The sequence below is a fragment of the Oncorhynchus nerka genome, linkage group LG27, assembly GCF_034236695.1.
Source record: "Oncorhynchus nerka isolate Pitt River linkage group LG27, Oner_Uvic_2.0, whole genome shotgun sequence".
In the NCBI taxonomy this organism is placed as follows: Eukaryota; Metazoa; Chordata; class Actinopteri; order Salmoniformes; family Salmonidae; genus Oncorhynchus; species Oncorhynchus nerka.
The window spans coordinates 33,677,429-33,702,820 of NC_088422.1; the positions used below are offsets into that span (position 1 = coordinate 33,677,429).

At 42.6% G+C, this 25,392-nt stretch overlaps 1 protein-coding gene across 5 annotated transcripts in view; it reads left to right on the forward strand.

Moving 5' to 3' along the window:
• The first annotated feature begins 597 nt into the window (after positions 1-597).
• LOC115111638 (smoothelin-like) overlaps positions 598-25,392 on the forward strand; it is a 101,320-nt gene continuing 76,525 nt past the window's right edge. For all 5 annotated transcript variants that reach the window (XR_003860827.1, XM_029637904.2, XM_029637907.2 and 2 more), the window contains exon 1: positions 598-1,063. Coding sequence is in view for 4 of the 5 variants with exons in the window: in XM_029637904.2 (XP_029493764.1) it covers positions 1,013-1,063 (51 nt within the window). In the remaining variant the exon portion in view is untranslated. The remainder of the gene's footprint in view (positions 1,064-25,392) is intronic.

The window sequence follows — 25,392 nt, forward strand, 5'->3', positions numbered from 1 at the left end:
GTGCATATGGATAATTTCTATGATATTTTATTTCAGCTCATAAAACATGGGACCAACACTTTACATGTTGTGTTTATATTTTTGTTCGGTGTAAGTCAAAAGTTAAGCGTTGCCTTCTGGTAGTTCACATATTGTTCACTGGTGGGCAGAGTCTACTCATCTATTTCTGCCTTTGAAACAATTCAGCACCTGAATGTCTACGAAAGAGGTTCATGAGGTTCACATGATATATAGCCAACGATACCATCACGTTTAGGCGAAACAATATTTTCCAAGCCAAATTTATTATAGCCTACTTTATTGACCATATCTAGTAGATATTGGATTTCAAAATTGTTAGATAATATTTATAAAATACATTGTATCTAATGAAGGCAACATAATGATACTGTTTATCTAAATATTTTTGTCCTCTTGGCCTAGTTTTTTTTCTGAACTTAATTACGTGTATTACTTATTGACTAATAACTACATCTTGAGTACCCACGAAGGGCCGCGGTTTTGAATATGTTATTCAATTGGTCGATGAGTATTTCAGGGGCGGGGCAGACATCAAATCTAGTGCGATTCTGTATTCAAACTCAAACTGGTTCGTTTATTCTAAACATTTTAGGAGTGAGAGAAAAGTGAAGGAAGCCAGATAGAGTTGAGGTTTTTAAATATGTTTTTAATCTCTAAATCACTCCAATCGTTTTTTTATTGACATAATCCAAAAGTTATTTTGAGGCAGGGGTTTTCATTGTGATCAGACTCATAAATTATTTGTAAAGTTGCTTTGAAGAAACTCCGATTCGAGCAGGTGGAGCATCAATTCCGACACGTCAAAAGGGGACTTGGACCTTCTTTTGGGATATAATTGTTGCCAGCATTTGTATGCTACTGGCCTATGTTATTACATTGATAGGTCAGTTATTTGTTTGAAGGACGTTTCCAAAACAAAAGCCTGCTTTTTGTTCGTCGTTGAGTTTGCGCTTTTTACCGTTCACCTGTCATTGTAGCCTAAAGACTGAAAATGTCTGCTGAAAGGTATTCAACTTTGGATGAACCGTCGCTTCGGAATCTGGTGAGTAATGGTGTGAAACAAATACTGCTTTATTTATATTGTGTGTACCTCGGCTCATATTACACTTTACTAGAGGCTAATATGAAAGTTTTTTTTTACACACCTGAGAATAATTGGGCATGGAATCTCAGGTTCTCCCCAGTACCTATGAAAAGGGAGCGACAATGAATAGCCACAATAGTGGAATCTGCGATTTGCCTTCAAAATAAGTCACGCATTAAGTGATGTAAACGGATACAAATAGTGTAATCATGCCATATTTGGACTAGAATTATAAATTGTAATGTTACAATCCAATTCATTTTACATTAAACAGAACATTGAAATCACACTGTGGATGTATTAGACTGCATAATTGCATTGGGGGAATAATTAGTGTCAGAAAGCATTCCACATTTTGTTGTGTTAAAGGCTGAATGTAATATTGATTACATTTAGATTTTGTGCCACTGGCCTACACACACTACCCCCATACTATGAAAGTGCAATTATGAAAACATTTTTATTAAGTTGCATGGACTCACTGTGTGCAATAATGGTGTTAACATGATTTTTGAATAACTACCTCATCTCTGTACCACACAAATACAGTAAATTGTAAGGTCCCTCAGTCAAGCAGTGCAATTTAAACACAGATTAATCCACAAAGAAAAGGGAGGTTTTACATTGCCTCGCAAAGAAGGGCACCTATTGGTAAAAAAAAAATGACATTGACTATCGCTTTGAGCAAGGTGAAGTTAACAATACACCCAGTCACTACAAAGATACAGGTGTCCTTCCCAGAGTAAGGACACCACTCAGGGATTTCACCATGTAGCCAATGGTGACTTTAAAACAGAGTAGCAGGAGAAGAACCTAAAACACAAGGCTGGAGTTTGAGTGGTCTAGTTACAGTTTTGACTTAAATCAGCTTGACAATCAATGGCAATTCTTGAAAATGGCTGCCTAGCAATGATCAACATCCAACTCGACAGAGCGTGAATCATTTTTAAAAGAATGCAAATATTGTACAATCCAGGTGTGCAAAGCTCTTCGAGACTTAGCCAGAAAGACTTCCAGCTGTAATCGCTACTAAAGGTGATTCTAACACTCCAATACCTTGACTTTGTTGTCCTTAAGCCATGTTGCAACAACTTTGGAAGTATGCTTGGTCATTGTCTATTTGGAAGATCCATTTGAGACCAAGCTTTAACTTCCTGACTGATGTCTTGATGTTGCTTCAATATATCTACATCATTTTACTTCCTCATGATGCCATCTATTTTGTGAAGTGCACCAGTCCCTCTTTCAGCAAAGCACCCTCACAACATGATGCTGCCACCCCTGTGCTTCACGGTTGGGATGGTTTTCTTTGGATTGGATTTCCTCCAAACATAACATTGGTCATTATAGCCAAACAGTTGTATTTTTGTTTCATCAGACCAGAGGATATTTCTCCAAAAAGTAAGGTCTGTGTGCCCACCATTGGGGCGGCAGCGTAGCCTAGTGGTTAGAGCGTTGGACTAGTAACCAGAAGGTTGCGAGTTCAAACCCCCGAGCTGACAAGGTACAAATTTGTCGTTCTGCCCCTGAACAGGCAGTTAACCCACTGTTCCCAGGCCGTCATTGAAAATAAGAATGTGTTCTTTTTTTTGAGCAGTGGCTTCTTCCTTGCTGAGCGGCCTTTCAGGTTATGTCGATATGGGACTCATTTTACTGTGGATATAGATACTTTTGTACCGGTTTCCTCCAGCATTTTCACAAGGTCCTTTGCTGTTGTTCTGGGATTGATTTGCACTTTTCACACCAAAGTACGTTCATCTCTAGAAGACAGACTGCGTCTCCTTCCTGAGTGGTATGATGGCTGCGTGGTCCCATGGTGTTTATACTTGCGTACTATTGTTTATACAGATGAACGTGGTACCTTCAGGCGTTTGGAAATTGCTCCCAAGGATGAACCAGACTTGTGGAGGTCTACAATTGTTTTTCCTGAGGTCTTGGCTGATTTCTTTTAATTTTCCCATGATGTCAAGCAGAGGCACTGAGTTTGAAGGTAGCCTTGAAATACATCCACAGGTGCAGCTCCAATTGACTCAAATTATATCAATTAGCCTATCAGAAGCTTCTAAAGCCATGACATCATTTTCTGGAATTTTCCTAGCTGTTTAAAGGCACAGTCAATTTAGTGTACATAAACTTCTGACTCACTGGAATTGTGATACAGTGAATTATAAGTGAAATAATCTGTAAACAATTATTGGAAAAATTACTTGTGTCATGCACAAAGTAGATGTCCTAACCGACTTGCCCAAACTATAGTTTGTTCACAAGAAATTTGTGGAGTGGTTGAAAATGACTCCAACCTATGTAAATTTCCGACTTCAACTGTATCCCTCGAGCTCAACCCTGGACTTCGAAGCCAGTTCCACTCTAATCAGGGACTGATTTAGTCTTGGGACACCAGGTGGGTGCAATTTAATTAACAGGTAGAATAGAAAACCAGCAGGATCTGGAACTCGTAGGGTAAGAGTTGAATACCCCTGGTATATATGAATGGACAAAGCCATCGATCACGTGACACCAATTATTGCTATGTGAAGACTCAATATCGCATTGAAACCAAATTAACTCGGTTGAGATGGCGTCTCATTGACTCCAGCCACCCAATCCCATATACTGTTCTCGCTCCTCTGCAAGCGTTACTGGAGCCGCCTGATACCAAGAGGCTCCTGAACAGCTTTCTATCCCCAAGCCATAAGACTGCTAAATGGCTAACAAAATGGCTACACGCACGGTCTGCATTGACTCTCTTTTTTTATTTAAAATGTTTGCTCTGACCATACATATTTAACCCTACCACTCCAGTATCCCGGCACATTGTAAATATGGTATTGGCATTGTCCCTGTATATAGCTAGCTTACATTCTCATGTTCTTATTTATATTTCTTGTGTTTTTGTTCTTCTTTACTTTTTATTTATTTTTTATAGTACTATAAATTACAGTGTTGGGAAATAGCAAGCGAGAAAGACATTTCACTGTGCACGTGACAATTGAAACATAACATGCGCAGTTTGAGTTTACTCCATGATGTTACATTGCAGGCTAGCTAGTATAAGATGGCGCTGCAGTGGATAGCAGCCGTTTTACTCTATTTTTAAAAATAAGAAGAATTTATGCTGAGCCTAACTTTTTTTTTAACATAATGACTCTGTCATCATTTCCTATGACCAAAAACAGCTTCTGGACATTAGAACAGTGATCACTAACCTCGATTTGGATGACAATTTCTACTTGTCGGCAGCTCTGGACGTTCTGCTTACCAGGCCCTTAATACCCAAGACTCTAAAGAGAATACAACGGCGCACGAGATGCAAATGAGCCGGCATCCTGATGTGACTATGTTGGCGAGCAAAAGACTATCCTGCTTGAGACTATCTTGTCAACAGGACCTGAAGAACTGTAATATTCAGTTTTTCTGAGTTCTGGCTGAACAAGGACATGGATAATATACATCCCTGTTTTTTTCATGCCTTGTCTCGACCGGACAGCAGCCTCTGGAAAGGGGGTGTAATCTCTTTGTTAACAGCAGGTGCGCAATCTAATGTTAAGGAAGTCCTCGAGTTTTTGCTCGCCTAAGTTAGAATACCTCATGATAAGCTGCAGACCATACTATTTACCAAGAATTGTCATATTTTTCGTAGCTGTCTATTTACCTCCTGAGTCAAACTCATTCCAAGGAGGGGCGAGAGTTTGCAGGTTTTCACTCCACCCTTGTACTTGACTGGGTGCTTCTCTTGGCCTGTGATTTTAATGCAGGGGAACTGAAATCCGTTTGATAAAATTTGACCAGCATGTCACTGGTGCAACTATATGCGACACGACTCTTGATCACCTTCACTCCACACACACAAATGCGTACAAGGCTCTCCCTCGCCCTCCCTTTGGCAAATCTGACCATAAATATCCGCCTGATTTCTGGTTACATGCAAAAACTCAAACGGGAAGTACCAGTGACACGCTCAATACGGAAGTGGTCCGATGAAGCGGATTCTAAGCTACAGGACTGTTTTGCTAGCACAGACTTGAGTATGTTCCGGGATTCATCCATGTGACGGTTTGTGCCGTCACTCTGTTACCAAACTTAGCATCTGCACCGTTTTTAATTAAAAATTGTAACATTAAAAGTCATCCTTGTGCATCGAGTTGTACGGTTTGTTTTGTTTTGGCATATAATCAGATTCCCAGCATCATTCTGTTCCAGTGGAATTGCCATTAGCTAATGTGGCTCACGTCACAGTGGTGTCAAAGTCCCGCAATAAGGGCTATGATGCTAATATTTGTGTGCACTCTTCAGCGTTGTGTTTTCTGGGTGTCACTGAGTAGGCTGATGCCTATGGAGTGTGCACACATAAAATGGTGTAAGGCTGTACAGTCCAATATGAATGTTGACTGGAGCACTGATTTGCATAGTCAGTTCTGCAATAAGAACTATGATGCTAATATTTGTGCAAACGCTATTCCATGGAGTTGTATTCTGTGGGTGTCACTGAGTAGGCTGATACCTATGGAGTGTGCATCCATAAAATGGGGTAAGGCTGTACAGTTTACATAAATCTGCCACCTATGCAATTATGCAGTCCAATACAGTGCCTTCAAGAAAGTATTCACACCCCTTGACTTTATGTTGCGTTAGCCTGTATTTAAAATGGATTAAATTGAGATTTTTTGTCGCTGGCCTACACACAATACTCCATAATGTCTAAGTGGAATTATGTTTTTTGAAATGTTTACAGAAATGTCTTGAGTCAATAAGTATTGAACCCCTTTGTTATGGCAAGCCTAAACAAGTTCAGGGGTAAACATTTGCTTAACAAGTGACAAGTTGCATGGACTGTATGTAATAATAGTGTTTTAACATGATTTTTGAATTACTACCTCATTTCTGTACCCCACACATGCAATTATCTGTAAGGTCGAGCAGTAAATTTCATATTGATAGATGGTTAAAAAAGAAAACATTGAATATTCCTTTGAGGAAGTTATTAATTATACTTTGGATGGTGTATCGATACACCCAGTAATACATAGGTAAAGGCATCCTTCCTAATTCATTTGCCGGAGAGGAAGGAAACTTAGGGATTTCACCATGAGGCCCAATGACTTTTTTTCTTAGTTTAATGGCTGTGATGGGAGAAACTGAGGATGGATCAACATTGAAGTTACTCAACAATACTAACCTAATTGACAATTTGAAAAGAAGGAAGCCTTTACAAAATAAACATTTCCAAAACATGCATCCTGTTTGAAACAAGGCATTAAATCAATACTGCAAAAAAATGTGGCAAAGCAATTCACTTTTGTTCAGAATACAAAGTGTAATGTTTGTGGCAAACACATTTACTGAGTACCACTCTCCATATTTTCAAGTATAGTGGTGGCTGCAACATGTTATGGGTATGCTTGTAATCGTTAAGGACTGGGGACTTTTTCAGGATAAAAATGGAATGGAGTTAAGCAAAGGCAAAATCCTAGAGGAAAACCTGCTTCAGTCTGCTTTCCACCAGACACTAGGAGATGAATTCACCTTTCAGCAGGACAATAACCTAAAACACAAGGCCAAATCTACACTGGAGTTGCTTACCAAGAAGACCGTGAATGTTCTGGTGTGAAATGACAGCAGGCCTTTAACCAGTATGTCCAGAAAGCCCCAGAGTCCCAGACAATATAGAATTATAAAAATAAGTCTCTGACACCCAATTCTGCATGTTTATTGTTTTATATATATTTTTTCAAACATTGTTTTCTTAAAGATGAATGTAAATGGGCTACAATTTACCTATGGAGATTAAGGTGAGTGTCAAAATTTTCAGACGACAGTGTAGGTCTATGCTTTATGTATGGTAGATCCTAGCCTACATGTCAATGGCATCCCAATTATTCTCATTTTCTATAGACTAACATAGTAATTTGGTGAGCACGTAGTAGTGCTTGGGAATTTTGAACTGTTTTGATGAGCACACACATTCCTCAATGCACCCCTTGACCCCTTAGGATGCACGTATTTGTAGCAGTTTGAGCTACTGGTTCTAGACACCTGGTTCTAAATACTTCTAAATGAGTCTAGTCACCCATTTAGAAGTATTTTAGCCAGATTGGTATTGCCTTGCTGAACACTAACAGACAGTACCTTTAAAAAAATCCCAGTTGTGGTGGAGGTGACATGACAGACAATGTTGCTCAACAGGCTTAGTCATAAAATCTTCCAGACAGAAATGCTGATGGACAGGACACCTAGAGACAGGGCTTAATGGTGTTTACTTAAAGGCCCAGAGCAGTCAGCATTCAGTTTTCCTGTTTCATATGATATTGTACAACAGCTGATGACACCAACTGTCAAAGTGGGTTATTTTCTGATAGTTGCTGGTTGAAAATACAATCTACACAGATTGTATTAGCAGGTTTGCATGGGGGAGAGTTCTGGCTTTTCATGGTGACATCACCATGCGATAAATTGGTTATTAGACCAATAAGAAAGAGTTCCAAACCTCTCTGCCAATAGTTTTCAGCTTTCCCCTCCCCACTCAAACCACCCCGACATTCCTTGCAAATGTCTTGCTTGAAAAAGTGTTTTGCTAAAAAGCTATTTTTGCCTATTTAAAAAAAAAATGGAAATCTGTTACAGTAAATTACTTAATTGTTTCCTAGAAAATATGTGGTATTGATATGAAAATCGCTGCATTGGGCCTTTAAGGAAACTGCTGTAACATTAGTGTCTTATGCCTCATAACACCTGTCTGTGTATGATCATTGGAGATGTATTAGTCACCTGGGCCTTATCAGACACTCTTACTCTGTATCTCCCACACACATACAACCATAAAACCAACTACTGTACACACTTCCACAATCCACACTCTAGTGTTGTTGAGGACCATTACACCTTGGAATGAGGATGGTATAACAGCTCTATTTCCAGCATGTATTCGAGGAACACAAAATGACATCAGTCATATCAGTGTCTAAGTCACTGGTAATAATCCCCCAGTGACATCTGATACTGCTGAAAAAGAGAGAATCCCTGCCTTGTCTAGTGCTGTTCTGTGCTGGTAAAACACTTAACATCTGGGCTAGCTGAGGTCAGTTTGATTAGCTGGCCAGCTATCAGATGGGGCTCAAGTTCTCCTTTTGTGGCAAGAAATAATGCTCAGGGTTGTTATCCTTATAGGCCACTTTCCAAAGAATTGGTGTTCAGATACAAACACAGTCTGTCTACATGAAAAAGCAAAAAGGCCATCTTAAAATAACATGATTTGCACTGTTAAAATGGCTCATTTTGGTAGAAGAATGCAAGCTGTTTGTGCAGAGGCGGATAGGGGTGTGATGATTTGTTGACCTGCTGAGGCTTATTTGATATATTTTCCTGAATTCCGTGACTCATGAATCCCCTTCAGAAATATCAGATGGGAGGTATTGTCTAGGCAGGGACTGTTACTTTATCCTCGTAAATTTCGAGAGGGCAAACTTTTACCACAGGCAGGAATCTGGCAGAATGTAAACAGGACTAACATAATATTCCCTCTCATGACGTTCTTTAATGTCCTCAGCTTGAAAATGATCTGAATTCAGTATGGACTATATATGGAATAGTTAGAGAAGGGAATATGCACATCTGTAGCTTTAATCGTTTTTCCTCTTCGCACTTCCATACTTCCCGCGTCACTGACCATATTTCCCAAATGAAAGGCGTATGTATTTTCCAGGATGGGAAGAAGATTGGAGGTTTACAAAATGTTGATCAAACCACAGCAGAGGAGGAATTGGAGGAACTTTCCTATACAAATGTAAACCCATGAGCCAGTAGAACGAAAGTAGACTGACAGTGAAGGAAAATATACCCTAAGAAATATACAATATCGACTGAACAAAAATATAAACGCAACAGGTAAAGTGCTGGTCCCATGTTTCATGAGCTGAAATAAAATATCCCACAAATGTTCCATACGCACAAAAAGTTAATTTCTCTCAAATGTTGTACACAAGTTTGCTAGTGAGAATTTGTCCTTTGCCAAGATAACCCATCCACCTGTCAGGTGTGGCATATCAACAAGCTGATTAAACAGAATGATCATTACACAGGTGCACCTTGTGCTGGGGACAATAAAAGGCCACTAAAATGCAGTTTTGTCACGCAGCACAATCTCACAGATGTCTCAAGTTAAGGGAGCGTGCAATTGGCATGCTGACTTCAGGAATGTGCACCAGAGCTTTTGCCATATAATGTAATGTTAATTTATCTACCATAAGCTGCCTCCAATGTCGTTTTAGAAAATGTGGCAGTACGTTCAACCCGGCCTCACAACCACAGACCAAGTGTAACCACGCCAGTCCAGGACCACATCCGGCTTCTTCACCTGCGGGATGGTCTTTGACAAGACAGTTGATAAAACTGTGGGCTTGCACAACAGAAGAATTTTGGCACAAACTGTCATAAACCGTCTAAGGGAAGCTCATCTGCATGCTCGTCGTACTCACCAGGGTCTTGACCTGACTGTAGTTCTGTGTCGTAACCAACTTCAGTGGGCAAATGCTAACCTCCGATGGCCACTGGCATGCTGAAGTGTGCTCTTCATGGATGAATCCTGGTTTCAACTGTACCGGACAGATGGCAGACAGCGTGTGGGCGAGCAGTTTTCCGATGTCAACGTTGTGAACAGTGTGCCATGGTGGCTTTGGGGTTATGGAATGGGAAGGCATTAGCTACAGACAACGAACACAATTGCATGTTATCGATGGCAACTTGAATGCCCAGAGATACCGTGATGAGATCCTGAGGTCCATTGTTGTGCCATTCATCCACTGTCATCACCTTATGTTCCAGCATGATAAGGCACGGCCCCATGTTGCAAGGATCTGTACACAATTCCTGGAAGCTGAAAATGTCCCTTCCATGGCCTGCATACTCACCAGACATGTCACCCATTGAGCATGTTTGGGATGCTCTAGAATGATGTGTACGACAGTATGTTCCAGTTCCCACCAATATCCAGCAACTTTGCACAGATATTGAAGAGGAGTGGGACAATATTCTACAGGCCACAATCAACAGCCTGATCAACACTATGCGAAGGAGATGTCTCGTTGTATGAGGCAAATGGTGATACCTTTTTTAAAGGTATGCATCTGTTGGTGACAGATCTGTACTCCTAGTGAAATCCATAGATTAGGGCCTAATGAATTTATTTCAATTTGACTGATTTCATTATATGAACTTTAACTCAGTAAAATATTTGAAATTGTTGCATGTTGCATTTATGTTTTTGTTCAGTGTAAGTAGATACATTTGGTGTATTTAGGCTGATAATGGCCATTATAATCACATAATAACAAAGAATGGAATTCTATGTCTCTCACCAGACCCCAGTGCAGTATGTATGGGACTAAGTTAGGCCTTCACTGGTGCCTGTCCCCCATGGCTCCCGTTGTCCCCCCCCCCCCCCCCATCTCAGATGTGACCACAAACAAGGGTCACAGAGCTCCCAGCCCCCCCTGAGCTCTACAAAGATGCTTGATGTTTTAAGTGTCACTTTTTTCCATGGAAGAATCATCTCCAAAGGAAACAAAAGGCTGTTTGGGGCTTATTGCTCCAGTTGAGTTGTTTATATGGAGGTCTGATCTGATTTGGCCCTGCTGTTGGAGAGAAGGATGAATGGCGCCAAATGTTTTTTTTTTCAGCTGAATCTTTTTCTCTCCCATTAAAAGATGGCCCACAGCATCCAGCTTTAAAAAAAAAGACGCCAGCAGCAGGGTAGCAGTTTGTGAACATAGGATTTGTAACCTGTTGCTACTCAGGAAGATGCTTAAAATAAGCCATTGACAAGAATTTAACGGTAAAACTGTGATTGGCCTATATTTACAACAGGCACTGTGGAGTCTGGGGTGTGGCTGCTACAAAACACATTTGGAATAACCTCATACACACACACTGCTGTGCTTAATGAACTAAACAGTGAGGAGGTCATATGGTGGTCTCCCTAACGGTACTAATTTCATGAATAATCTTCCATTCAGTCCACTGCCAGCTGCCTGCCTGCTGGTATATTGCTCATTTGTTCCCCTCCACAGCAACCAGGAAAAATCTTTTCAGTTGGACTCCTTGAACACACACACAATCATCAGTTGGTGTCTTCTCTGGGTTTTTGACACCAAACTACTGGAGGCTGGTTCCGAAAGCTTAAGTACATGTCTAGTGTGAAATGCAGAAAAAGAAGGACATGGTCACAGAGCAGTGACAATTGCTAGGGTCAAGATTCCTTTGAAAATATGTCCCCTAATACTCATAAATGAACATGGAGTCATTTTTCATTTCTGACCTGAGTGTTTGTGCTGATCTGAAATATTTACGAAAGCAGCAGAGGGGAAACGCTAAACTTGTTATTGCTATGTCTTTCATGATTAGCTGCCCCAAAGGAAAGAAAAAAGGAAGCTGTTTAAGAAAATTGGTTAACAGACATGTTTTTTTCCGCCATGCGTCCCCATAGAACCATTTTTTGATTACAAGCAAGTGTCACTTTCGAGTGATGTGCGCATCCCGGCACCAAAAAGCTCTGTAGCAGGATAGCTAATGCTAAAGTCAGGACCTTAACAAACTTAAAGATGCACTTTGCAAAAATTGCTCTGCCATTTCCTGGTTTCAAAAATTTGAATAGTTCACATAATTTCAGTTTTCTGTGACCAATACAAGCAAGTATAGTGTAGAGAATCATTGTACCATTTTAAACCACTGTGAAAAATATTTTCCATAATCCAAAATATTGTAATTTGAGCTGTTTGAAGCTGGTGTACAAACACAAAAACTAAATTTAAGAAAGGGAAGCATAGAAATAGTGGATATAGAACAGATCAACTGCTTCTTGGACTTCCTTTTTTTAATATAACCTTTTTTTTATCTAGGCAAGTCAGTTAAGATCAAATTCTTATTTACAATGAAGGCCTACCAGGGATCAGTGGGTTAACTACCTTGTTCAGGGGCAGAATGACAGAGTTTTACCTTGTCAGCTCGGGGATTCGATCCAGCAACCTTTCGGTTACTGGACCAACACTCTCACCACTGGGCTACCTGCCACCCCAATGAGAATGATAGATCTATAACACCCATTTCTATGTTAATTTGCTTAAACTGCCATTTAAAGTTGCATTTGATTGTATCAAAACAAAGATGTTTCTGATGACAAGCCGCACGCGCAACTTTTTATTTGAACCTTTCCACGCGGCTGGGAAATGGGTATATAATAACCCATGATATTAAATAAATAGTGACCCAGTTTTTCAGTTAAGCTGGTTAGCTGTGTATGATGATTGTTAGTCATTATGCTCTAAGCTGTGAGCCAATGTGACAGACCTGTAGGATGGGCCAGCCCACAGGTGTTTTAGACAGGGGTACTGTCAGTGCTGCGATCCCCTCCCTCTTGCCAGGGGCTGCTTTGTCACACCAGCACAGGAGGCAGGGCGCACCTGCTCACTCACATGAGATTGACAGTCTGACAGATCCCTGGCGTCAAGCAGCCTACCCACTCTTTCTGCGATGCTTTGACCCTGCAGCGGTTACTCTCTCCCTCCTTCCTTCTGTGCTCTAGCCTGTGTGTGCAGGTGATCATCTGGTTAACAAACCTTTTATATCTTATCTCTGAAGTTCGGATAATTAGCTGAAGATAGTGTACAAGCTTGGGCACTGAGCTCAACTTTCCCTTTGAACTGATGTTGGTGTTAAGATGGCACCTTCTGTGTCTCTAGTGCCATATTTACAATACAGGGCTATTTAGATTTTCTTTTCACATTGTCCTTGCCAGCATAAATCCAGCAACTATGGGAGATGCCTAACCAGGCCAGTCCAGTACAGCTCGGTTCTGTTTTGCTCAGTAGCGTGAAAAGCGTATTAATCTGTATTGTGTTTTGTGACCGTGATGCATTTTTCATCACTGGATAAAGGGAAGGAAAAGGGGGATACCTAGTCAGTTGTACAACTGAATGCGTTCAACTGAAATGTGTCTTCCGCCGTTAACCCAACCCCTCTGATAGACATGATTGATATGAGGTCTCTCTGTCCCAGGCGCCATGTGGGCTGATCAGCCGTGTAGGATGTCCTGCATGGTGATTTGTGACTGGGCTTGCAGGCTCTGTGACCCACCCTTTCTCTCCAGCGAGAGATTCACATGTTAAAAATAGAGTAATTACACTGTGTGGTTCAGGTCCAGCGATAAATGGGACCCCTGGGCTGGAGGTTTATGGCTCTCTGGGCCCTTCTGTGTTGACAGGGGCTTGGGAGGTAAAGAGTGGAGAGAAGGAATGGGTTTGTTTTGGAGACTCACACACCAGTCCCATGTCCTCAGGTCCCAAGAGGCCTGCTCGGAAATGCCAGCTCCATCAGAGAAAATTGGAAGAATTACACAGATTTATAAAGTCAGTAATTATTTATATATGTTTTAGATAAAAGTGGGTATTCTGTTTTCATGTTTGTCTTTCGCAGTAAGTCTGTTACATTCAGAGGCCAAGATTTTGGTTACAGCACACTGGCATTGGAAGGATATAAATTCATTTTTGACTGAAGCCAACCTTTGAGGCATCAAGAAAACCAGCCCTGCCCTGGTTTCCCTTCTGAGGGACTGCGAGAGGCTGAGGGAAGATGGTGTAGTTAATACTCCCGTGTTTTCCATGTAGGCCCTGGATTCAAGCTGCTGCCTGCCTTACAGACACTCTCACAGCTCCAGGCTGACATACATGCGCGAGCGGATAGGATTCCAGGTAGTGTCCGAGCAGAAACCATTGAGTCTTAGTTTACAACAACCCAAACAACTGCTGATTAGTAGCTGAAATTACCTTTGACCTCTATGGCTGTTTAGAACATTTTATGGCTGGTGTTTTTCTCACCCAGAGCGAGCAAAGCTGTAAATTATGTGAGCAGAGTTCAGACAGCAGACCTGATTCTCCACTGGACCTGTTGTCATTCTCAGGCATTACTAGTTACTTTATGTTGGACAGAGCGCCTCTATTAGTATTCCGATTCTCAAGTAGAACAAATGTATTCTCTACCTAGTGGCCACTGTCTTACATCAGACAATGTCCAATGACTGTGTTGTCATTGGACTTGTGTGTGTGACAGCCACAATGCTTTGTCCCACTACTTAACTGACAACAGTGTATCACGTCATTGACTGACAGCAGTGTGGTGGTGGTGTCGTACATACGCTCTGACTATAACGTTAGAACGCACTGGAACCAGAGCCAGGGAGATGAGGCAGAGCATATTTATTTGATAAGATGGGACATTTCTGTCTCTGCCAAGTACTCAAAATAGTATTTTTGGCTCAGAAGTGGTGAGAAAAAATGCTATGAACTTTGAGATGGGCTATATTTATAGTGTGGGTTATTTTTAGTCCATTGTATTGCACAATGTTTGATACAAGAACAATCACTTTGAGTAAATATAGTATGGATGTTTAGTTTCATTTATTAAATATACTATGTGCTGTAGACTTATGTATACATTGAAACAAAATACCATGATATTCAGTCAAATATTCTATTTGTAAGTCGTGACTTCTTGTAAACCATAAGTGTAAATGAAGTTCTTTGTATATTGGCAACAGAATACGTTATGTTACCCATTTGTCCTGCAGTTCCTGGAGAGGTAACAGGAAAAGACCAGGCTTGAGCGATAAATTGAGGCTTTGGTCCCTTTCACTACCTGTCTCTCGGTGCTCTGGATATCTGTGTGTATGTGTTCCTCCCAGTCTGACTATGCTGCAGTTAGGTGCAGTGTTGACAGACTAAAGGGAGGACATCCAGAAAGCTGCAGGTTTAAAAGCAAGAGAGACCTCTACACAGCTGGTCTCTTCTGCAAGACTCTTAACCTGAACCACATCTGTAAGTGGCCAATGCATAACGGCATGTAATAATAAAACATATGTATAATCCCTCTTGAGAGAGGGGTGTCAGACAAGCTTTTAAGTCCTAATTGATAGGTTAGTTAGCACTAGATCTTAGTCTTAGAGATATTCCACTGTCAGGGCTCAGCCCTGGTCTGGTCTGGCTCAATAAAGTGAAGCAGCAGGCAGGGCTTTGGGGGCTGCTCCCTGCTTGTCTGCAGCAACACCCAGTTAAACGGAAAGCTCTGGATAAGGGATCTTCTTCTGCTAGACGGATGGATAGGGATCTGGTTTGGCCCAGTGTTCCCAGTCTGACTTCACGCTTTGGGGGTGTTGAGTTTGGAAATAATGTCTGTCTTCTGCTTTCTCTGGCAAATACCTGCGTCAGATTCATGGAGCAGGTGTTGTGATCCCAGTGGGGACATTCAACAGATATTTAGAGTCCTGTGTGACAACCCTCAGCCAGCCGTTGTCAGTGACTGCTGGTCCCCCAGCTGCCCTCAGCCTGGCCATGACAGCCCTGACACTCCATGTCCAGCCAGCCTGGAAACTTATTGCATTTGTATGGGGAAATGATGATGGATGCAGAACTCTCCCCTGTCCTCTATTACATTATCTTGTCTCTTTTCATCACTTCTAGGATCATCTTAGGCTATAGCTCCTTAGCAGCTCTCCTCTCTTCCACCAGGAGCTGTATATCAGACAGGCCTGTAAAGATCATCTCCAGGTGTAAGATGGGGATTTGCAGACCCCTGTGACACACCACACACATAGTGATGTCATGGTCTCTACCCTCACTTGCCATAACCAATGTCAAGCATAACGTATTAACATGAAAATACTTTTGCAAAAGAAGCCATAGTCAAAACTAAAAACAAACCGGACAGACAGGCTAGTTATTTACAGACAGGGAGAGAGTGAAAGCACATAACTGTGGTTTTAGCCTTCCTGTCTGGAATCCCTCAGGATAGAGGCATTTCCTGAGATCCACCAAAGATGTCCTCGAGCGGATGTTGATATTTTGCTTTCCTTGTTACAGTGTTTAAAATGGTGGCGCTCCCAAAATAAACACAGCTGATTTGTAGATTGTGTTTTTTTTCTGTCTGCCTGCCACTCTCTGCTCCTGTCCATGTTGCGGTGGAGGAGAGGAGGAGGCTGGACTCACTGGGTTTATGCATCCAGCTGATCACCATGTTCCAGTTCTAGGACCTCCCAGTGTGCTACAATCTCTGTGTTCCATCCCATGGTACTTCCCTCTGTTGCCTCCCTGATTAAGACAAACAGGTCAGTCGTGCAGAGCTACCCATCATGCTCCAGCTGGTAAAGTTGCCGTGCTCTGGGACTTGAGAGTGGACAACGTCAGCAAGAGTTAAGAACCAGGCCAGCTTAGAAAGCTAATGTGACATGGTGTACAATGACGTTCTTTACAAAGATGAGGGGTCCTCTCCCTTTCTTTTGTGCCTGTCCACTCCTCTAATGTAAAGGCATGATGACAGCATTAATACGTTGCTCTAAGCTGCGTGTAGTTGTGAGCTTGGCAATACGTTTAAGATCACGTCGACGTGAACTCCCCTCTTATGTGCTGCACAATACGTTTAAGATCACGTCGACTGGAACTCCCCTCTTATGTGCTGCACAATATGTTTAAGATCAGGTCGACTTGAACTCCCCTCTTATGTGCTGCACAATACGTTTAAGATCAGGTCGACTTGAACTCCCCTCTTATGTGCTGCACAATACGTTTAAGATCAGGTCGACGTGAACTCCCCTCTTATGTGCTGCACAATACGTTTAAGATCAGGTCGACGTGAACTCCCCTCTTATGTGCTGCACAATACGTTTAAGATCAGGTCGACGTGAACTCCCCTCTTATGTGCTGCACAATACGTTTAAGATCAGGTCGACTTGAACTCCCCTCTTATGTGCTGCACAATACGTTTAAGAAGAAAGCGATAGCAACAAAGCAAATGGAAAACGAGAACATGGTGATTTTGAGTGGGAGGCAGAAGATTGACACCGGTGAAGATGAATAGATATCGAAGACAAACTAGGCTGGTCTGAAATGTCTTTACTTGGGGGAGGAATTGGATAAGGATATATAGCGGATATTGGACTGGACAATGAATGCTAGTGTGATATTTGAGGGAGGAAAATGAGGATGAGATATCAAGATTTTATGTTAAAAATAAAGAGATGGTTGAAATCAAGGAGGGAGGTGCAGAAGACTGAGGGAGAGGACAGTGAATGTGAAAATGTCTGAGGTTTGTAGGGATGGGGATATGGCATGGAATAGAACCGTGTATCCTTGAACTCTCTTAGTTTGCCTGTACACCAGAGGAGGCTGGTGAGAGGAGCCATCTTTTTTTAGAGAGTTGGTCCAGATCACGTGAACCATGTTTTCGTTGGACATACAGTATTTAGAAACTCTATACCCCCCTTGGATTTCTTCACATTTTATTGTGTTACAAAGTGGTATTAAAATGGATTTAATTGTCTTTTTTTGTCAACTATCTACACAAAATACTAATGTCAAAGTGGAAGACAAATTCTATAATTAGAATATTAAATTAAAAAATAAACTAATATACACTACATGACCAAAAGTATGTGGACAAATGCTTGTCGAACATCTCATTTCAAAATCATGGGCATTCATGTGCAGTTGGTCTCTCCTTTGCTGCTATAACAGCTTCCACTCTTCTGGGAAGGCTTTCCACTAGATTTTGGAACATTGCTGCGGGCACATAGGCCTGGCTAGCAGTCGGCATTCCAATTAATCCCAAAGGTGTTCGATGGGGTTGAGGTCAGGGCTCTGTGCATGCCAGTTAAGTTTTTCCACAACGATCTTGACAAACAATTTCTGTATGGACCTCGCTTTGTGCATGGGGGCATTGTCATGCTGAAACAGGAAATGCCTTCCCCAAACTGTTGCCACAAAGTTGGAAGCACAGAATCGTCTAGAATGTCATTGTGCGCTGTGTCATCAAGATTTCCCTTCACTGGAACTAAGGGGCCTAGTCCGACCCATGAAAAACAGACCATTATTCCTCCTCCACCAAACATTACAATTGGCACTATGCCTTGGGGCAGGTATTCGTCTGTCAGACTGCCAAGTGGTGGAGCGTGATTCATCACTCCAGAGAATGCATTTCCACTGCTCCAGAGTCCAATGGTGGCAAGATTTACAGCACTCCAGTTGATGCGTGGCATTGCACATGTTGATCTTAGGCTTGTGTGCGGCTACTCGGCCATGGAAACCCATTTCATGAAGCTCCAGACGAACAGTTATTGTGCTGACGTTGCTTCCTGAGGCAGTTTGGAATCGATAGTGAGTGTTGCAACCGAGGACACACTTGTTACGTGCTACGCACTTCAGCACTCGGAGGTCCCATTCTGTTAGCTTGTGTGGTCTACCACTTTGCGACTGAGCTGTTGTTGCTCCTAGATGTTTCCACTTCACAATAACAACACTTACAGTTGACCGGGGCAGCTCTAGCAGGGCAGAAATTTGATGAACTGACTTGTTGAAAAGGTGGCATCTTATGACGGTGCCATGTTGAAAGTCACTGAGCTCTTCTGTAAGACCATTCTAATGCCAATGTTTGTCTATGGAGATTGCATTACTGTTTGCTCGATTTTATACACCTGTCAGCAACGGGTGTGGCTGAAATAGCCAAATCCACTAATTTGAAGAAGTGTCCACATACTTTTGTGTATATATAACTCTCTGAGTCAAAACGTTATAAACACCTTTGGCAGCGTTTACAGCAGTCTTCTTGTGTAAGTCTCATGAGAGATTTGCACACCTGTATTGTGCAATATTTGCCTATTTCCTTTTCAAAATTCTACAAGCTCTGTCAAGGTGTTGGGGATCATGGCTGAACAGCAATTTTCATATCTTGCCATATACTATATGTTCAAGCAGATTTAAGTCAAAACTGTAACTCGGCTAATTAGGAACATTCACTGTCTTCTTGGTAAGCAACTCCAGTGTAGATTTGGCTTTGTGTTGTAGGTTATTGTCCTGCTGAATGGACAATTCCTCTCCCAGTGACTGGTGTAAAGCACACTAAAGCAGGTTGCTTAGCTCCATCCATTTCTTTCATCCCGAAAAACTCCCCAGTCTTTGCCAATGTCAAGCATACCCATACCACGATGCAGCCAGCCACCACCATGCTTGAAAATAAGGAGACAGTTACTCAGTGATGTGTTGGATTTGCATTTAGGCCAAAAAGTGTATTCCTTTGCCATGTTTTCTTTGCAGTATTACTTTAGCACCTTGTTGCTTGCATATGCATGTTTTGGAACATTTTTATTCTGTATATTTGTAGTCTTCTTTTCACTCTGTCATTTAGGTCATTATTGTGGAGTCACTACAATATTGTTGATCCATCCTCAGTTTTCCCTAAGCGGTTATCTTTCTGTCCTGTAGCTCAGTTCAAACAGACTACTGCATCATGTGTCTGGGTGGTAATACATCATCCACAGCATCATTATTAAATTGACCATGCTTAAATATGTATTCAATGTCTGATTTGTTATTGTTACCCATCTACCAATCACTGCTCTTCTTTATGAGGCTTTTGAAAAGCTCCCTGGTCTGTGCTTGAAATTCAATACTTGACTAAGGGTCCTTAAAGATGTTGTATGTAAATGTATGGGGGACAATCCCTATTATTTCACACTGAGTGAATCCATATAACTTATTATGTGATTTGTTAAGCCAAATTCTACTTTAATTTAGGGGTTGCCTAAACAAAGGAGGTGAATGCTTATGCAACAACTATATTTTAGGTAATTCATTAGATTTTTAAAATATTTTTAATTTTCTTTTCACTTTGACATTATGCAGTGTTTTGTGTAGATCAATGGCAATAAATTACAATGTAATCTATTTCAATGCCACTTTGTAACAAAAGAAACAGTTCAAGGGGGTGTAGACTTTCTATTGAAAGGGTTGCAGTGGACCTTTGAAGATGCCCTCGCTGTAGGACTGAATCTACAGTGCAGCTGGGGGCACTGACCTCACGTCAACACTCATGTCGGTGTGCCTCGCTAATGATTGACTACCTGCACATGCAACACTACCAGAACCTGTGACTGTACTTTGGACCCTAACACACCCAGCATGATCAGGCCTGAGTACAGATCACACAATAGCATGAGGTCTCCAATCCTCTCAGTGCGTCATTACTCTCCCGTAGGGCTTTCCTTCATATCCTGTACCCTCCTCTGACACACACACACACACACACACACACACACACTATATCTACCATCTCTTTATTCATGCTTACCAGAGTGGAAAGAGGGACACTGTTCCTCCTGGCCTGGCCTTCTGACTGTCCTGCCATGTAGCTCTGAGGTGGGATATTTTCCCGCTTGCGTGGAACTTCCCTGACAACACAGGCCTGCATGAAGAGGATCTGTTTTCCCTCCCTCTTTCATATCTCATCTCTCTTTCTTGCTCTGTCTTCCCCCTCTCCAGACAATGGCTGCACAGTATAGTGAGGTGCAATCTGACCCTGGATTCTTCGGTACATATTAGAGGCCTTTGTTTTGGGTGTGGTACTGTATGTATGACTTGAGTTGTTTGCTAGTGGCATCAGGGAATGGTTCATAAGGTTTTACCTGTCTTTTATGATGGAGTTTGTTCTCTTTTATGACCGTCGATGGCTAGTGGAGGGATGCCAACGTAATAACATGATGTTGGAGAGCAGGACAACCAAGGCCCTCCAGTTCGGGTTAAGTGGACATTGTGCCAAGAAGCAGTGTGGCTCAGCTGGGTTGTGTTTTGGAGGATGCACGACTCTCGACCACCGCCTCTCCTGAGTCCGTACGGGAGTTGCATCGATGGAACAAGACTGTAACTACCAATTGGATTTTTAAAAAATGCTAAATTACATTTGTACATTGGTTTCCTTGCCCTGCAAGCAGTCGATGGACAGGGTTAGGACAGCAATCCATGCTTTAGTTTTGTGTAGCATTTACATTTTAGTCATTTAGCAGATGCTCTTATTGAGGACAATTAGGGTTAAGTAACACAAAACCAATGCAAGTGGATTTCCCTGATATATTATCACCTTCCATGTCCAATCATCCGAAAGTGTCAAAATGTATTGTGTAGCTCAATAAAGTTTTATTGACATAGTTTTTTTTGCTATGCTGTAAATGCTAAAAAGCTGGAGACAGCTACCAAGTAAACAGGACCCAAGCATGGATTGCTGTCTTGTCTTGTTCATCGACTGCTTCCAGAGTAAGGAAACCAATGTGTAATTCGTGTGAACTATCCCTTTAAGTCCACATCCCAGGCCATTCATTGTGGAAATACACTGATATGCAAAACCCCCAAATGAATGAAAAAGATAAGCACCAAATAAGATCTGGAAATGATATGGTGTTATTCTTTTCCCGTTGGTGTTGAGGCATAGAGCTGGCTCTCTACACATGTAAATAGCATCGGGTGTGTATTCATCTTCGGAAAAGCATCAGCTGGCGCACACCCCAATAAGTTAGTAGAGCTGCTTACTAATGGTGAGAAAACTGTAGGCTATAAAATTTGTAAGTCGCTCTGGATAAGAGCGTCTGCTAAATGACTTAAATGTAAATGTAAATATATGTTGTTTATCTCTGTTGTCTCGATCACTCTCTCCTCTTGTTTGTTTCTGTCTATCTCTTGGCTTGTGCCAGGCTGGCTTCCTCAGTGGCAGCTTGTAATCTGCTCAGGCTCTGACTCTCTTCGAGTGTCCTGTGACCTTATAAGGACAAACTGATTCTGTGCGAACACTGGATTCTAAAGCAATGATCCGATCTGCTGCTTTGGCTGCACTCTAACCCCCGTGCTGGAAATTATTACACCCCCTCCACCATACACACAAACACCCGCACACATTTGTTTTTAATGTTTTTTCAGCCGTACTCACTTGAGCTCTTGCTGGCTGCCCGTCAGGGTTCCCACCCTAAACACTCATTTTGATATACCTGTCAAATTAACTAAGTAAAAACAGTTGAACTGTAAATGAGAAATACTTTTTCACTTACAAACACCCGCTGTCAGTCAAAAGGTTAACGACACAGCCTGAGGATCTGTTGTGCTCTGAGACCATTGTGGGAGGAGGAGAGGGGGATTCCTGCCAGACGTAGGCTGTGATGTAGCTAGAGACTGGAGTGGAGAAGCAGCATGACGTTGCTCAGGCTGTGTGATTGTGAGTCACTCAGTACCATGGAGAGGCTGGTGGCTGGTCCTCCTCTGCCCTGACTCACAGCAGTGAGACACTGTGTCTTTGTCGGTCTGCTTGCCTGGCCGTCAGCCTACAGGGAGAGGGACCAGAGCATGCCTATATGTCTTTTGGTTAAGACAAAGACTACACTGAACATAAGTGTAGAACACTACAGAACATTCAATCCTAACTCCTGACTATGTCTTTCACATTGTGGTGGTATGTAGACGCTCTGGTTTATTTTCCCTACTGTAGTGTTTCACCACAGGCAGAGACTGGCATGGGCTGGGTGCTGGGCATCCTCAGGAGCCTTTCCCCAGCTGGTGGGCATTATGAGCGGGCTCTGGTGCACCATAATCACCCTCTATTTGACCGTTATTGATTGAGCCACAGCTGAATGCCTTTATGGACAATTTGGGAGTTTCATTTCCATGGAGATTTATTTATTTGGTGTGCTGTTAATCTACAGGAAGTTGACTCACAGAGGGCTGCGTGCCTTAATGAGGTTTCTTATGAAAAATTAGGATTGTCTGTTTCTTTTCCTCGTGTTTACCACAGTATATTTACAGACTCATTTGGCAGGTTTCCTGTGGGCCATTCAAACAGGGTTCTCAACTTTGCTCATAACTTCAGAGGTTTGATGGAGGAAATGAAAAGTGTTGAAATGTCATTTGTTTGCTACTTCAATAACCTGACTTCGAGGCTGCATGGTAGAATCCACTGGCTATCACATGATTGGCTGCCTGCCCATCTTCGTCACCCTCTTCTCTCCTGTCTGCGACACCCCCTCCTGTTTCCTAACGCATCACTCCTCGTGCCCAAACCCTACCCTTAACCACCTGAATCAGGAGACTCCACCAAGGCCACAGTTCAGTTTCCTGAGAGACTGGTTGTGTCATAACATGTCTCTCTCTGTTGTGACTCAGCATGCTGACGTTCTAATGATGTTTACTGTAGCTTTCTACTGTGTGTGAGCCATTGCTAATCTCTTGTACTTAACTCATGCACATTTCCTCCGGATGTCGTGAACTGTGACATAGCATTTTGGCTTCCTTCCCTTCCCACCAGTGTCACGGTGCTCAGGACAGAACTATCCGGTAGAGCGGAGTGCTCTTGGTCCAGCAGAGAGCTCAGTACTGGCTACAGAACATTCAGTCCTGTGAGCATAGTGCCTTGGCTCAGGAAACGCTGCCTTCTCCATCAGTATTGTTTGGTTTGACCAAAGTGACGGTTGGTAACCCGGGAGCAACAGCGGTTCAGTTTGATAAATGCACGTTGGAGCAGGTTCTGAACTGTGGACCTGTTCAATACTTTCCTTCTTTGATTCTCCCTTCTCTCCTGCCATATTCCACTACCGTGGGTTCCCTGTATATGGGTTATACACCTCTAGGGGTCAAAAGTCAAAGAACTCTGTGTGTGTTTCCATGTCTGGTTCTGCAACAGTTATTGTGTTTTTCTTGGCAGACGCCCAAGTGAAAGGTGTGTTTTATTTGCTTTATCATTACTCAACCTTCCTGTACCGGCCCAGTCATTGGTCTGCTGCCAACAGACAGTAATATCCTCGCCCCCGCATGTCTGGACCAATCAGGGTTGATGTTAGGTTAAGCTTGTCAATTTACTGGCCAGTTGGAGGCTGTTTGGAACCCACCTGATGCTGTTAGCTGTAAGTGCTGTGGGCATGGGGGAAAGGTCAGAGTCCTGATGCTGTTAGCTGTAAGTGCTGTGGGCATGGGGGAAAGGTGTCCTGATGCTGTTAGCTGTAAGTGCTGTGGGCATGGGGGAAAGGTCAGGTCCTGATGCTGTTAGCTGTAAATGCTGTGGGCATGGGGGAAAGGTCAGAGTCCTGATGCTGTTAGCTGTAAGTGCTGTGGGCATGGGGGAAAGGTCAGAGTCCTGATGCTGTTAGCTGTAAGTGCTGTGGGCATGGGGGAAAGGTCAGAGTCCTGATGCTGTTAGCTGTAAGTGCTGTGGGCATGGGGGAAAGGTCAGAGTCCTGATGCTGTTAGCTGTAAGTGCTGTGGGCATGGGGGAAAGGTCAGAGTCCTGATGCTGTTAGCTGTAAGTGCTGTGGGCATGGGGGAAAGGTCAGAGTCCTGATGTTAGCTGTGTTGTGGGCATGGGGAAAGGTCAGAGTCCTGATGCTGTTAGCTGTAAGTGCTGGGGCATGGGGGAAAGGTCAGAGTCCTGATGCTGTTAGCTGTAAGTGCTGTGGGCATGGGGGAAAGGTCAGAGTCCTGATGCTGTTAGCTGTAAGTGCTGTGGGCATGGGGGAAAGGTCAGAGTCCTGATGATCACAAGTTGTGGATTATGTTTCATCTTGTACCATCACCTTGTGATCTTAATCCCTGTCTGTCTGTTTGTGTTGGGCAGGATTGGGGTAATTCATCTGGGCAGCTGGTAATGCCAGCCAGACCACTGTCAATCTGCAGTCCATCACATTCACCGGATTAATAACGTTTTTTTATGGCATTCTTCATATTGGTCTTGTTTTTTTAAACTGATCATCATCAGAAATGGATGTAATTTGGAAGTATTTGATGACCTCCCTCCCACACAGGCAGCGTGTGGTGGAGGACTCGGTGTGCTTGATTCATGCTCTAGCTAGACTACCTCTCACCTTTTGTCTCACATTTTTCTCCCAGGCTCCAGGCTCTTTCTCTGTTATCTGAAACATGTATAAATACATCTCTAATCACAAGAAATTGATCACAACATCTTGGTTAACAACTTGGCAGCATAATGGGACATGTAATCAAATCATGGCATTCATGCAGCAATAAGCTCAATTGTGCAGAAAGGGAGAGCTGTCTGTGGTGTGTGCGAGAGAGAGTGTGCGAGAGAGAAACGGAGTGGAAGTGACAGTGTGTTTTTCATTTACTCCTCTTCCTTCTCGACCCTCTCCTTCTCTGGCCATGCTTCCAGCCCATGTGTCATCTGTGTAGGCCTGCCTGCCTGCCTGTCGGTCTGCCTGTCTGTCCCAGTGCCTGTCTGTAGCTGATTTCTCTCTCCTCCTGAGTCAGCAGGAATGTGAGGAATGACTGAACCTTTCCCACCCTACTCTTGTCTGCCCATTTTTAGGCATGACCGACTCTCTCTTTTTGCTTCATTCCTCTCTCTTCCTCTGTCATCCTATCCCACCATTAACTACTAATGTATTTTGCCTCCCACCTCTCCATCCCTCCCCGTCATTCATATCCTTTCTCTTC